Raw genomic sequence first — 15383 nt, forward strand, 5'->3', positions numbered from 1 at the left:
ATTTTTTTACACAATTAGCAATCCAAAATTGAGTGACCTTGACTCAGGATATTGAGTGCGTGAGATTGCGCTTTTGGCTTTGATAGCCAATATTATTGTTAAGATTAATATTCCTATATTGTGTTTCCAGAACAAAGCAAAGTTCAAAAGTTGTTAGTCTCAAATTTCTCCATGTTCTGAGTTGCTCTGAGTTCTGAGTTTTTGCCATGTAAAGAGATCTTATCTGTGCTGCATTTTGTGTCATTTGTTTTACATAATAGTGCAAACGCAAAACAGAAACCACAGTGTATTTCCCCAAATCTTTTAATTCTTCAGAAGGTTCCTAGAACCCTGGTGCCTGTATACTGAATAACAGTTACTACAGCATGTGTTTCCTAATGAGACTGAGATTTTTGTGAATAAGCAAAAACAGCTTGAAACACACTGACTTAATATGTATTTCTATAAATCTGTGTTCATGGATTTAGGAGAGACACTGGTCAATGTTCTGGACTTCAAGAAAGACATGGGCCTGTGGCACGGGGTCCTGACAGTGAGTTTATTTCTCTTTGCTTCTGTGTTAAATGTTGGTGATGCAGTACAGATGCTCTGAAAGCTGTGAGGAAGTTGCTCCTAACTCTAAGTCTGTGGTTTGCTTCTCCAGAGTGTGATGAACAGGATTCACACCATCAGCGTGCCCTACGCTGTCATGAAGGCCTGTCCTCTATCCTGGGTGCAGCGAGTCCACGTCAGCAAAGGTTGGAATAGCATCTCTGTTTCAAAGTTCTGGTTTACACTTTTTGACAATTACATACAAATGGAAAAATACATTTGTGAGCACAGAGCAAAATATTTTAAAACTGGACACTTGGGGCAATATTTATCTGCCCTAATTAAATAATTTAACTCAATTGTATCATACATCAAACAGAATAGCATCAATATTTTCCACCGTCCATATGGCACTTTTACAAATCAGCGAGATATGAAGAGATATATTTTAACATTCACAAAAATGAGAAACTTCTATTGTTTTTATTTTTAGAGTGAAGTACATTGATTTGACTAAAATGTCTGAGTTTATGTGTTCGCTCGCAGCACGTGTGGCCCTGGTGAAGTGTCGGGATCTGCACTGGGCTATGATGGCTCACCGAGACCAAAAGGACATCAACCTATCCTCCCTGCGCATGCTCATTGTAGCTGACGGTGCTAATCCCTGTGAGGAAGCTAAAAATCTTCACAAGCACACTTCTCAACCTTATTCACCGTATCTAAAGCTTATATACGTGTGTGTGTTTTAGGGTCTGTGTCGTCATGCGATGCTTTCCTGAACGTGTTCCAGACTCACGGCCTAAAGCCGGAGGTGATTTGTCCCTGTGCCTCTTCTCCCGAGGCCCTGACTGTAGCTATACGCAGGTATGTACAGAAGTCAACATCTGTACCTGAAGTTGCCCACATTTCACTCAACAGTCTCTGAGCGCTGTGTGTTTGTGTGTGTGTGTAGGCCGGGTGTCCCTGGTGCTCCTCTCCCTGCCAGAGCCGTCTTGTCTATGGGAGGACTGAGTCATGGAGTGATCCGTGTCAACACAGAGGACAAGAACTCTGCTCTGACTGTGCAGGACGTGGGCCATGTCATGCCTGGAGGTGAGAATACACACTACAGGAGGACAGTGCTTCTGCTTTGTACATTTTAATTATTTAGCATTTATCTAAAGGGGTTTACAAGTGAAGCAGAATACACTTTAAGCATAGAAAAGAAATACTGTTACTTGTACTTTCCCAAAGATTTTGTGGTATCTATGCATGACCAAATCCAAACAGCTATGCTTGTGATCCATAAACACAAATTCCTCTCTATCAAAAAAGATTAATTATACAAATAATTTTGTGGAAGATCGAAAGAAAGACTTCTACACGATTGGATGTTTTGCATAAACATTTATTGATCAGATTTAACAACTGCCCGTAGACATCCATTAGTACAAGAAAAGAACAGAAAATAGACATTGTTGAAATAAAAGGCTGTGGAGATGGCGCTGCAGTATGGAGTAAGTAAAAACACAGATTGGAGTAAGTACTAATATTCAGGAGTGCTACAGTCAGTTAGTCTACAAGTAATGAAGTATTGCAAGTCAAAGAAGCCTAGCTTGCAATAATAATAGTGATGCATATTACTGCCCTTAAAATTCCAGGACTTGCTGGAGGATTCAGATGTATAATTATAAAGCAATATGTGTATTAAGCAATGGTCACTGATCATGTGGAAAAAAAATTACACTTAGATAGAACATATTTGAATAGACAGAAATCAGGAGGATTTGTGAGGAGTGATGAGGTAACCTTCACTGTGGTGCCTAAGTTTCTTTTTTGTGTTTCAGCTCTGATGTGTATCGTCAAGCCAGACGGCCCTCCCATGCTGTGTAAAACGGACGAGATTGGCGAGATTGTGCTGAACTCTCGGGCTGGTGGCACCATGTACTACGGCTTACCAGGGGTCACCAAAAACACATTTGAGGTGCGGACAGTAAATTTTAAACGTACATCCCTGAAGATGTTTCATAGTATATATCACATCCCTAATTTGTGAGGGTTTTTTTGTGTTTTGTAGGTGATTCCTGTGAACTCAGGTGGAACTCCTATAGGAGAGACACCTTTCACCCGGACAGGACTCTTGGGCTTTGTGGGTCCGGTAAGACATAACTAACTTTGTCCTAGTTTAAAACTGGCTTGTTGTCCTACTTTGTTCTTGTTTTGATGATTGTGCATGTGTGTGTGTTCTCAGGGCAGTCTGGTGTTTGTTGTGGGGAGAACTGAAGGACTGCTTATGGTCAGTGGACGCAGGCATAACGCAGATGACCTGGTGGCCACAGCACTGGCTGTAGAGCCGGTGAAAACAGTCTACAGAGGGAGGTGAGCTCTTCAGCTGTGCCACATTTCTGAAATACAAAACAAGCTTGTGAGAGTACTGAAAGCAGTGTGCGTGTGTGTTTGTGTGCACTACAGGATTGCAGTGTTCTCAGTCACAGTGTTCTATGATGAGAGGATCGTGATCGTGGCTGAGCAGAGGCCCGATGCCAACGAAGAGGACAGCTTCCAGTGGATGAGTCGTGTTCTACAGGTCTGGCTTTTCATAATAAAAACATGTATTTAAAATTTAAAATGCACTGCCTTCCACTGCCTTGATAAGAATTTTTCACTGTATTGATTGTATTGATGACTTTTTTCTTTTTTTCTTCCCTCCCCCCTCCCCCAGGCTATAGACACTATCCATCAAGTGGGCTTGTACTGTTTAGCATTAGTCCCAGCCAACACTTTGCCAAAGACCCCTCTGGGTGGCATTCACGTGTCTGAGACGAAGCACTGCTTTGTGGAGGGCTCCCTGCACCCTTGCAACATCCTCATGTGCCCTCACACCTGTGTGACCAACCTGCCCAAACCCCGGCAGAAACAACCAGGTACTCACTTTCAGCCTTCGGGATTCTCAGTGTCTCTCTTTTGTTTGTTAAATTAGCCTCATAGCTCCAGAGCACCCTTCAGAAAATTGGGGTGAGATACAACAGAAAGGACGCTCCTGTAGTTTGGAACATTGCCATGGTTAAATATATGTAAAGTATTTATTTATCCTCATATTGTTGGGAATATTTTGTGCGTATGCATCACCAGGTTTTGTGTTGTTTTGTCTTTGTAACAGTGGGAGTAGGTCCAGCCTCCATCATGGTAGGGAACCTGGTGGCAGGGAAGAGGATTGCCCAGGCTACAGGCAGAGAGTTGGGCATCATTGAGGATCAGGACATGTCCAGGAAGGTGTGTAGATTACATCAGATTCAGGTCACATCTGAACTGACATGCTAAGTACCAGGATAAGACCTTGCTGAATGAAACTAAACAACTGACTGTTTAAATTAAAAAACAACAAAAAAAAAAAAAAAAAAAAGAGCCAAAAATTCTTCATATAGCATTGCACCAAAAGATGCTTGTAGAGCTGAGATGCATGTAACATGCTATTGCCTCTGGGCACTGATTTGATGTGAAAAATGCATATCTTAATTATTATTTAAAAAAATTTTTTTTTTTTTTAATACTGAAAGTCTAACTGTAAAAATTGAGGTCATTAACAATTTGTAATTTTTTTAAACAATTTATTACATCAAAATATGTGTTTTTAATATGCAAATATTTCGTGCATCACAGTGAGTGCATACAGTAGTGTTGAGTGTGCTGATTGGTCAGATGGGGTGGATTAATTTTCTATAACATCAGCTCTGACAGTGGTTCTAGATAAAAGGATAATCACGGGTTTATATCATGTCTTCAGAACGGGGCTTTGCTATTTCAGGGTGTTCTTTCATAAATTTTTCTTAATGTTTGCAAATTGCTGCGGTATAAGAGGAATTGGAAATTGGAAACTGTAATTGGAAAATAATAACCTTTGTGGTGGTAACAGTAACTCCGCTTCATGTCAGACTGCATCACACCACCCTGTCTTTGATTATTTTCCTATAACAGCACACCGCGTGCATGTAGGGGTTTTTCCACTTTGCATATTTATGGAATCTGGATTTCTTAGTACAAGGATAAAAGTGTATGTATTTTTTTGTCTTGCCGTTTACTACCATTCTTGTATGGAATTTTACCTGTAAGTGATTTATTATACAATATCAAAAGAAAATTTATGGTCTTCAGAACAAGGTCTTGGGTGACTATAGCACAATCACTAGCATATTTCATCCTAATTTATGTGGTTTAATACCAGAAAAGGTAAAAGTAACATCAAATAGCATGTGATGAACCCAGTGCAAGGAGCATGACTGCTGCCCTCTTTATTTTCCACTCTCTGTTTACGTGGGCCTCTAGCTCTGTACATGGCCCATGAAGATGGTAAGCCTGACTGCTAGCAGCCCGTGTGTGTGTGTGTGTGTGTGTGTGTTTTGGCCTGAGCTATGACCCTCCTTAACCACCAGCCACACACAGCCACAACAACGACGATCTTAGATTCATCAGGGCTCTACAGAAATGGACTCTTTCTTCATAATGAAAGCTTTTCTCAGTAACTCATTCTAGTAATTGGAGTGTTGTAATATCTGCTTGTGTGCACACTTCCACTGATGAAACCAAACACACTCTTCACACACTGTGTGCGGCTGCCACTGCCATCTGCTCATGTCGTGAGATTCAGCCGGGTCAGCACATAATCAGACTCTTAACTAATCTAACAGAACCATTAGCAGTCCATAACACGGCCGTTTCCGTGAACACTAATAATTAGATCATTATCTGATTGAGCAGCTACTGGTTTATTCAAGTGGACATGTAAGCAGCATATTACAATACTGTTTATCAGAGTAGTTATTCCCAGATTCTCAGAGATATTCTCTGATAATCAAATTTTTCTCTGTTAATTTTGTATGTTTTGTTTTTTCTATGAAAGAAAAACTAGATTGAGATGATCCACACTGAAATTACTGAATCTTCAACATTACACTTGTGAAATGGTCACAAAGCAACTGATGCATTTATAGTTATCTTGTACATGAGCACATACTTGTAAATGCAACAGAAGCAAGTTTTTTTTTCTCCTTACCCGCATTGTTAAAGAATATATAAGCCCTTAAATCCCTATAGTAGGCACTAGCAGCAGTAGAAACACTCACATGTACATGAATATAAGGGCTGTATTGCGTAGTAAGCAATGCCCGTCGTCTGCATGAGCTTGCCCTTCCTGCTTCGGTGTGTGTATGTGGTGTGTGACACGCAGTGTGAAACACACACCTTGTATTCATAATGCTGCTTCCTCAATTCTGTTTTTTCTTTTTGTGTTTTATAATGAAATAGGTTGGACAAAGACGACCTCTGTACAGTTTGCCCCCCTTACTCCAAATGAGGTCAAATCATCCAAGGCATTTTTGGCATCTGAATTTTATTTCTTTAGTTTTGAACCCAAGGCTAATCTAGCTAACTAGTTAAGGCAAGACTATAGCTACCAATTTAGCATTGTGCAATCTGAATACCTAAAGTATTCACAAACAAACCTGCTAATGAGGTTTCTAAACCCATATGACATGCACTGTTATCTGTAAAATGGACAAATGGACATTACAGAGCTAACATTCGTAGTAGCCATGTTGAAGCCAGAATTACTTTATTCTTCAGCACACAATGTGTTGTCACTTAGCTAAAGAGGTGTAAGCCAACTTGTATACATGGAACTGCATGCCGGAAGTGATTTGAAATTATCTAGTTCCAGGTTGATTTCATTTTTAATACAGATTATTATGTTATTTTGTTGTTTATGAAACAGTTTATTTACAAATGAATGCCTTTTGATGCGAGTGTGCTATGATTTAGCAATCTGGCTTCAAAACTAAAGACGCCAAATATGTTTTGGTTGTTTGATTTAAGTTGGGGTAAGGGGTGAAGACTGTGGAAAATTCCATTTTGACCAAGCTATCGCATTAAATGTTTTGTCTTATTCTATACTTCCCGGTGATATTTGCTCGTGAAATGTAATGGGCTACCGAATATGTGCATTGCCTAAATATTAAGCATTGTGTAGGAGATAGAGTTAAGTAATAGTCTTATTTTTCATACTTGCTTCTCTCCTGCATTACAGCATCAGTTCCTGTCAGAGGCGCTGCAGTCGAGAGCACAGAGTGACCCAGATCACGTCCTCTACATGCTTCTCAATGCCAAGGTAAGTGAGAAAGAGCAATCTGTATTACTCACAAGTCTTTGTGTCTGTGTCCAATTTCCTCTTAAAGAAAAAAAAATAGAGTGTAATTATAGTTCTTGTGTTAGAGTTACACCCCACATTACAGAATGTCTTCACAGGTCTTTACCTTTTCCGTTTTATATTGCCAGATTAAACCCTCTAGGTTCATTTCCTTGGTTCTAATCAATCACACACATTTACCATACTGTTTACCATCTTGTCCTACAGGGGACAGCAGTGAGCACGGCCACATGTTCACAGCTTCACAAACGAGCTGAAAAGATTACCGCAGCACTGCTGGAGAGAGGAGGCATTAACACTGGAGACAATGTGGTGCTGCTCTACCCTCCTGGTACTGCATTCCTCCGTGAAGAGTAGACATGTCCTCAGTCCCCTAGAGTCCCATAGAGTCTTCAAGGACTCCCTGCTTTCTTTAGGAATTTCAACTTGTATAGATTTGTCACATTATATTTCTCACACAAGACACTCACTACTGTGCATATGTTTTTGTTCAAGGGAAATTGCATGGCCTAAGTGCTAACCTTCAAATTAGTACTAACAACTAAATTCCCCACCACATTGCTTTAGAAGGAATGTGGGTAGGAGATCCTAGATGCAGCTCAGATTCACAGGAAAATATTATTCATATTTAAATGCAGGTTCTGCAATTTTAGAGTCTCTCAATCTGTACTGTTATGTGTTAGGTCAACAATTTTTCATAATTTGTGGACACTACTTAATGTAATTTGTGATGTAATAATTATGTTGTAAGTCTGACATTTTCTCTTCCACTTCTTTACAGGCATCGACCTTATTGCCGCTTTCTACGGCTGTCTGTACGCCGGCTGTATACCAGTGACGGTCCGACCTCCTCACCCTCAGAACCTGGCGGCTACTCTTCCCACAGTGCGCATGATCATAGACGTGAGTTTTATACACGGCACTCTCACAGATTCCTATATCACTGACATTAATATGTGTGTGTGTAAAATAACGTGTGTTCTCTGTAGGTGAGCAAAGCAGCCTGTATCCTGACCACTCAGGCTCTCATGAAGACTTTACGATCTAAAGAAGCTGCAGCCAGCGTAAATGTGAAGACGTGGCCCACTATCATAGACACAGGTAACAGCGTAACTCATTCCTAATGAATATGTTACAGGATCTGATTGTCTCATTCACTCACACACACACGCCTGTTCTCCCTACGTGTGTAGATGATCTTCCAAGAAAGCGACCACCTAATATCTATAAGCCTCCCACACCTGAGATGTTGGCCTATCTGGATTTCAGTGTGTCCACCACTGGCATGTTGACGGGCGTGAAGGTAAATTAATCCTTATTCATCATCTTCACTCTCTTTTAACTCTGATTACAAAAACTAAAAACAGATAGTAGTAGTTGGTATGATGGTTGATCTTTTATGCTGGTTCCATTCCTAAGGTATGGATTTTTTCCATACTTTTATCCCAGTATGGAATACTTCTATGCAAGTAAACAATGTATTACATATAATCCACAGAGAACATGATGTAATAGAGCAAAAGACTGGAGACCATAGAAAAAATATAGAATATGAACTTTTTTTTTTTTTTTTATTGCGACATCCACACTGGTTGTGCATATTCATTTATAGATAGAAAAAATGCATAGCTCTCCTCTATGTTATCACTGACTCGCATGTTAATCTTTTCTGATTTAAAAAAAAAAAACAGACTTCACTTGCTTGCACTCTGTGTGGAGGAAGAGGCATTGGCACCTATCACAACATATAAAAATAAAACCTGCTGTTTATCATTATATTCCCACACACTAATGATAAAGCAGTGTTCGTTCAGTGTTGGAGTGGTTTGAGAAACAGAAAAATTACATTTCATGTGGATTATCATTTTATAGTCTACCTGTTCTGCATATTCAACAAAAAAATTAGATTTAAATAACAAATGGAAGTGAAGTTCAGTTTCATTCAATAAATGTTTGTAATATACCCTCACTGTAATATACATTGTATATACACTATACACACACACACACACACACAGTAATATACACTCACTGTCCACTTTATCAGGAGCACCTGTACACCAGCCAATCAGCGTGTCAGCAGCACAATGCAAAAAAAATAGATACAGGTCAATGCAGATACAGGTCAAGAGCTTCAGTTAATGTTCACATTAAACATCAGAATGAAGAAAAAGTGGTACTCTGTAACTTTGATCATTGCGTGGATGTTGGTACCAGATTTTCAGAAACTCAAACCAGAAACTCTTCTGGGAATTTCACACTGAACAGTCTCTAGAGTTTACACAGAATATACCAACCATTAGTACCACCCACTCCGAATGGTTGAAATAAGTTAAAAAGAAACAACTATACAAATGTGCAAAACTGTAGTGAATATAGATTATGTGGAAAATGGGATAGATACACTCATATGCAGATTATAACAGTGTGCAGCATTGGGTTGAGCAAAATTCTTGAAGTGTTATGTTTATCCTCCAAGAAGTAGTGCAGAAAAATCAATGTGCCTTCTCAGCTGTAGAAGTTGTGTGGAGTTGTACAGTGTGATGGCCGCAGGGAGAAGGAACCTGTGAAAGTGGTTCTTTCTGCACCGAGGCATAAGTAGCCTCCTGCTCACTGTGTCTTCTGTGCAGTGATTGTTGGATGGAGCGGGTGGGACCGATTGCTCATGATGATGACTATATGACAAAGCTGTTAATCAGGCTCTTGTACTTCTCCTCATTACCTTCCCTAATACATGCCACATTATCTGAGAGCTTCTGCATATGACAATGCTTACAGTCTTCTCTGACATACAGTTCTGTAGCCGCACTTAATGGGGCCTGCTGGTCAGATAGTCAGTGAATATACGCTGCCATGATCATTTCAAACTATATGGTGATCTACATATACTAATAAGAGATGAGTAATTTTACACTAATATGAATTGCGTATGTGTATGTTCATGTGTTTTGTTCCTTTCCTCCAGATCTCTCATGCCGCAGTGAGTGCTCTGTGTCGCTCCATTAAGCTACAGTGTGAGCTCTACTCCTCCAGACAGGTGGCCATCTGCCTCGACCCCTACTGCGGCCTTGGCTTTGTCCTCTGGTGCCTCTCTAGGTAAGACACAACCGCTAACCACTAATTTTAGAAACATGTACACACCTTTATATTGGTTTTACTGTCTTTGTGAGGTCCTTCTATTGATTAATGTATTAATGTAGCTAAATAGTGATAGGCTTACACCTGAACTCAAACCTTGACCTCACTAACTTTTACATTTTGACCTTTCCATCATGTTCATTTTTTCTTTCTCTCATTCTGTCTCTCTCACGCCGTTTGTTTGTGTGTGTGTGGCTACAGTGTGTATTCAGGTCATCAGTCCATCCTGATTCCCCCAATGGAGCTGGAGGTCTCTCCCTCTCTGTGGCTGAGCACACTCAGTCAGTATAAGATCAGAGACACCTTCTGCTCCTACTCTGTCACGGAGCTCTGCACCAAGAGCCTGGGGACGCAGACCGAGCTTCTGAAGGTGAACACATACTTATCTCAAACACACACAGGATCACACTCTCTGTCACACTTATTTAGCAGCATGACTCCCTCTCTTTGAGCTTTGGAATGTACCATTCCCCTGAGTGTGTGACTGATAGTAGTGTTGGGTTGCAGACGCGGGGTGTGAATCTGTCATGCGTGAGGAGCTGTGTTGTGGTGGCAGAGGAAAGGCCTCGGCTGGCACTCACACAGTCCTTCTCCAAACTGTTCAAAGACCTGGGCCTTTCACCACGCGCAGTCAGCACCGCATTCGGCTCCAGAGTCAACCTGGCCATCGGCCTGCAGGTCAGCAACCGCAGCAACCACACACACACACACACACACACACACACACACACACACACACAAGGCATCAACTGAGTCCTAGAATTACCAATTATACCCACAAACCACCCATTTTAAATATTATATATGTATTATTTAATATTATTAACATTATTCACTCACTCACTTATTGAGATAAATATTGCAAATAATACTGAATACTGAGATATTTATTGAGATAAATATTGATTTATCAAATGGAATTATTGTAAATATTGAGTGTATGTTGTGAGATAATTTTGCTTCTGTTTATTTTTGAATAGGGAACAGCTGGTCCAGATCCTTCTACTGTTTACGTAGACATGAAATCCCTCCGCCATGACCGGTAAGGAGGATCTGCTTCAGCCGAGTGACGTCAATCTCTAATCCCAAGGGTGACATGCATGATAACCTGTGTGTGTGTGTGTGTGTGTGTGTGTGTGTGTGTGTGTGTTTGTGTGTGTTTGTGTGTGTTTGTGTGTGTTTGTGTGTGTTTGTGTGTGTTTGTGTGTGTGTGTGTGTGCGCGTGCACGTGCATGTTGCAGGGTGAGACTGGTGGAGAGAGGAGCTCCTCAGAGTCTGCCCCTCATGGAGTCAGGAACTGTAAGCATATTTGCTTTCGTTCTATCAGCTTTGTCTATGAGAATGTTAATAAACCAGAATGGAATGTAAGTTTGTGTTGTGTTTGCACTCAGATTCTTCCAGGAGTGCGAGTAATTATTGTGAACCCAGAAACTAAGGGGCCACTTGGAGACTCACATCTGGGCGAGGTAACAGGTCTCGCGCACACACACACACACACACACACGCGCGCGCAAACATGCACACAAACACTGCAAATAGTTTCTAGTCTTGCTAAACTGTTCAAGAAAATACAACAAGATCAGTGTTGTAGCAGCAGGTTAATAATAACTGTAATAAAACCAACAATAATAACAATAGTGGTAACAAAAAGAAATAGTATGTATATTAGATGGTTTTTTGTGCATTTTTCATTTCCTGACTTCTGTGACAGATCTGGGTGAACAGCCCTCACAACGCCAGTGGCTACTACACCATTTACGGAGAGGAGAACCTGCAGGCTGATCACTTCAACACACACTTGAGCTTTGGCGAGACTCAGACTCTGTGGGCCAGGACCGGATATCTGGGCTTCATCAGGAGGACTGAGCTGCTGGACGCTACTGGAGGTCAGACTCCGACAGCGAGAGAACACTGACGTGGCTGTGGGAATCTATATACTATACAAGTATAAATGAATATTATAAAATTCTTTCTTATCCTTTAGATCGTCATGATGCGCTGTTTGTGGTCGGCTCACTGGATGAGACGTTGGAGTTGCGCGGTCTGCGCTATCACCCCATTGACATTGAGACATCAATATCACGGGCACATCGCAGCATTGCAGAGAGGTGAGAGTGCAGGATGTGGCTGTTGTACGCTACAAATCAAACGTTTTTGAACACTTCATTAACACTTCATTGCTTAAGCTTCAAGCAATGGGCATAAATACTCAAAAATACAAAATATAAAAAAGATAATATATGTAAGTTCAGAGGGTTTTTTTGGGTTTTGTTTCCTTCCTGTGACTAGTAGTATACATGGGTCAAAGAAAAAAATGCAAAGTGAAATAATTTTATGACTTTTTACCAAACATGTTAAAGAATTAAGTCATTCAGCTGTTATAATGTTATTCAGCATAACATAATTTTACCTTCACTACTTGGATAACATTTACAAAAATCACACTGTATATTACATTACCAAATATTATATATTTAGGGGCCAAGCACCGAAGTTGCACAGGCGTCCTATTGTAATTTATAACTCTTATTCTATTTGTTATACTGTTAATTACAATTTCTACTTTGTTTCTGTTTCTGCATGTATTTCTTTTCATTCTTATCTTTGAGTCAAAACTATAGTTTGTGTTAATATTAAACACTGCTGTACAACATATGCTGTATGACTGTGTAAGCCCTTTTCATTTCGTTTGACTCATGTGTACACACTTTACACTAATTTGATACTGTATGTTGTATAATGTTTGCAAGCACAGAGGAATTCTGGGATGAAAATGTGGAATTATTACAAATTAAACATGTCCATGGAGCATACTATGGATGATTATCAGTCATTGCTGAATGTTGACGACTGTGATTGGACTTCTTCTCCACAGTGCCGTGTTCACTTGGACCAACCTGCTGGTGGTGGTGGCTGAGCTGAGCGGCTCTGAGCAGGAAGCTCTGGATCTGGTGCCTCTGATCACTGGAGTGGTTCTGGAAGAGCACCACCTGATCGTGGGAGTGGTGGTTGTGGTGGACCCCGGCGTCATCCCCATCAACTCTCGAGGGGAGAAACAGCGCATGCACCTACGGGACTCCTTCCTGGCTGACCAGCTGGACCCCATCTATGTGGCCTACAACATGTGAGCTGATGGGAGCTTCTTCAAGGGATCAGAGATAAATATCAGAAGAACGCCAGTCTTTCCCGAGTCGGGGGGGCCATCAGCTCGATAACGTGAGATGCAGCATCAGACAGGCAGCATCATTTGCAGGAGGTGCTCCTTTTCTCTTTGTGCTAGACTAACAGGTTAACCCCGCCATGTTATTTAACTCGCAACTTTGCCAACAGCCATTTTGAAGAGCATGAAGGCAAAAAAGTTGCAAGTTATTGACTGCTTGCAATTGCCTCCTCAGTAGGGCAGTCAGTACCACCGGCCCTAAAGACTTTGTGCTCTGGTTTGAGACCGGACAGTAGACTGGAGGGGCTTACATATAAAACTTGTCCTTGCACTTTATTCCTCCTCCTTTTGAGCCTTTTTTTTGTGGGGGAGGGTGTCCTTAATTTTTCATTCTAAAAGTGCAAACAAATTTAAAGATGTCTTGCAACATATTTTGTCCATCTGGGGAGAAAACTGTCTGGTATGGTGCAGTCTGGGATCACATTATGCATCATTCATGAGGGCAAAACACTGTCCTGATTCAAGAGGGCTTCTGAAAACCCTCATTGGTGCTCACTCTGAACTTCAAGCACCATTTCTCCTCTGCTGGACAAAACATCAGACATCGCTGAGTATTAGCAGGATCACCAGCGTCATTGGCTGTGCTAGTTTGACACGCAGAATTTGCTTTGTTCATATATATTTTGTCTTTTACTCAGAACTACTAGTTGTTTTAAAGTGGAAAGTGAAAGGTTTACATCGAAACCTCAGTTTGCACGCACGAGAATAGATTTTATAACTCATATTGCCAACAGTAATGCACAGCATTTGATAACCAGTGTGATCAATAGCTTTTAAAGGATCCTCATAGGAAGCACAAATCGATTCGAACATACTGGATTTCTATCTTGAAATTTATATGCAGAGAACTAATGTACACATAGGGTGAAAGGAAAGTTTCAAGATAAACTCCATGCCTTATGAAACCTGTGGAAATTTTACTTTTATATGTATGTTTTATCCTTTTATTTGTATTGCTGTACTTATACTTTGTACTGGTATCAAAGGGACTGTGGACTGGTGAAAATCTGGAAGGCTTCATGTGTGTGTAGGTTATTGTAGTGTCTCACTGGGTGTTACTGTATAATCAAATGGACACGTGATCACGGTCCCCTAAACTTGACTGATCTCTCATAGCTGATGGGAACATTTCCTCATCACTGGCTTAAACAGAAGAATTATAAAAAAAAGTAACTATTTTACACATTTGAGAAAAATACAGTTAAGTTGCACGTTCTGTCTTTTAATTTCTTTGTGCTTTTGAAATTTTAGTTAATATGTGTGTGCACATATTACCCATTCCATCATGATGGCAGTATTGTTAAAAAAAACATTACTTTCCCCTCATTGTTAATAGAAAAGGCGATATTTAAGGAATGATTTTAGTTTACCGGCTTTACATTGCTTTATTGTTTACATGCTGTTCAATGTTTATGTTCATTTTAGCACAGGGTCATTTAACACCAGAAACAATTGAAACTCGCTTCCTGGCATTATGAACACATGCAAATCCATTTGTACAGTTTAATCTGAGAGAGAAGAGGTTTTATTCTGTGGACTCTTTACTTACAGCTGCTAATTCTGGTTCACTCTGTTCAAACAAACTGCAAACAGAATTATTCTGAACTGAACGTTAATCTTAGTGTCCTTTAGGAGACTGTTCTGACGGACCGGATTGAGGGTTTTTTGTTTTTTTTTTTTTGGTTGCAAATCCATTAATTTCAATGCAGAGCTGAATGCCCATTTAATTAAACTTATTAAATAGACACTGTGTTTCACTTTTTTTTTTCTCCATTTCTGTTATAGGCAAAATGTGTCTCAGTGTCATAATACAATTACAGTTTAATGACGTACATAAGTTTGTCCTAAAGTATAGTAGATCTGTCTGATTTCTTTCATTTGTGATCATTTCTTTCCTCAATACAACAAGCCAAGTAACCCATTCACAAAATACATTACTGGGATGACTGTGTTTGTGTTTGTTTGTTTGTGTGTGTTTGTGTTTGTGTGTGTGTGTGTGTGTGTGTGTGTGTGTGTGTTTAAATAAATAAATAAATAAATAAAATTAACTTTTTTAGAATATTTTCTTTCAGACAAAATCAGGGATGGATGCAACCTTGTTGTGCAGGACTTTGTTTAGACAGAAAACAAATCAGAGACTCTTAATCTTAACACCTCTGTACATCCTTCTGTTATTTTCCATTTTTGTAAAATTAAGTAAAGAAAAACTAAACATACCTGTTCACTTCAATAACATCAATAATGATCCTCTATAGTTCACTAAATCTGAAATCTAAATAATTATTGACTAATGATCTCAAACAAAAACAGTAGATA

General features: G+C 40.0%; 1 protein-coding gene across 2 annotated transcripts in view; it reads left to right on the forward strand.

Moving 5' to 3' along the window:
- dip2ba (disco-interacting protein 2 homolog Ba) overlaps positions 1 to 14812 on the forward strand; it is a 59057-nt gene extending 44245 nt beyond the window's left edge. The window contains exons 14-39 of one of the 2 annotated variants that reach the window (XM_053240475.1): positions 468 to 532; positions 644 to 737; positions 1078 to 1197; positions 1281 to 1395; positions 1484 to 1623; positions 2358 to 2494; positions 2588 to 2668; positions 2762 to 2889; positions 2983 to 3097; positions 3233 to 3434; positions 3671 to 3783; positions 4834 to 4857; positions 6590 to 6670; positions 6917 to 7040; positions 7491 to 7612; positions 7699 to 7810; positions 7903 to 8012; positions 9675 to 9805; positions 10049 to 10217; positions 10355 to 10525; positions 10828 to 10889; positions 11089 to 11146; positions 11239 to 11313; positions 11559 to 11733; positions 11832 to 11955; positions 12723 to 14812. In XM_053240475.1, the coding sequence (XP_053096450.1) occupies positions 468 to 532; positions 644 to 737; positions 1078 to 1197; positions 1281 to 1395; positions 1484 to 1623; positions 2358 to 2494; positions 2588 to 2668; positions 2762 to 2889; positions 2983 to 3097; positions 3233 to 3434; positions 3671 to 3783; positions 4834 to 4857; positions 6590 to 6670; positions 6917 to 7040; positions 7491 to 7612; positions 7699 to 7810; positions 7903 to 8012; positions 9675 to 9805; positions 10049 to 10217; positions 10355 to 10525; positions 10828 to 10889; positions 11089 to 11146; positions 11239 to 11313; positions 11559 to 11733; positions 11832 to 11955; positions 12723 to 12975 (3101 nt within the window). In that variant the 3' untranslated portion in view covers positions 12976 to 14812. The remainder of the gene's footprint in view (positions 1 to 467; positions 533 to 643; positions 738 to 1077; positions 1198 to 1280; positions 1396 to 1483; positions 1624 to 2357; positions 2495 to 2587; positions 2669 to 2761; positions 2890 to 2982; positions 3098 to 3232; positions 3435 to 3670; positions 3784 to 4833; positions 4858 to 6589; positions 6671 to 6916; positions 7041 to 7490; positions 7613 to 7698; positions 7811 to 7902; positions 8013 to 9674; positions 9806 to 10048; positions 10218 to 10354; positions 10526 to 10827; positions 10890 to 11088; positions 11147 to 11238; positions 11314 to 11558; positions 11734 to 11831; positions 11956 to 12722) is intronic. The other variant, XM_026920246.3, reaches the window with a different exon arrangement.
- The last annotated feature ends 571 nt before the right edge of the window (positions 14813 to 15383 follow it).

Source organism: Pangasianodon hypophthalmus, chromosome 16, assembly GCF_027358585.1.
Source record: "Pangasianodon hypophthalmus isolate fPanHyp1 chromosome 16, fPanHyp1.pri, whole genome shotgun sequence".
Lineage (NCBI taxonomy): Eukaryota > Metazoa > Chordata > Actinopteri > Siluriformes > Pangasiidae > Pangasianodon > Pangasianodon hypophthalmus.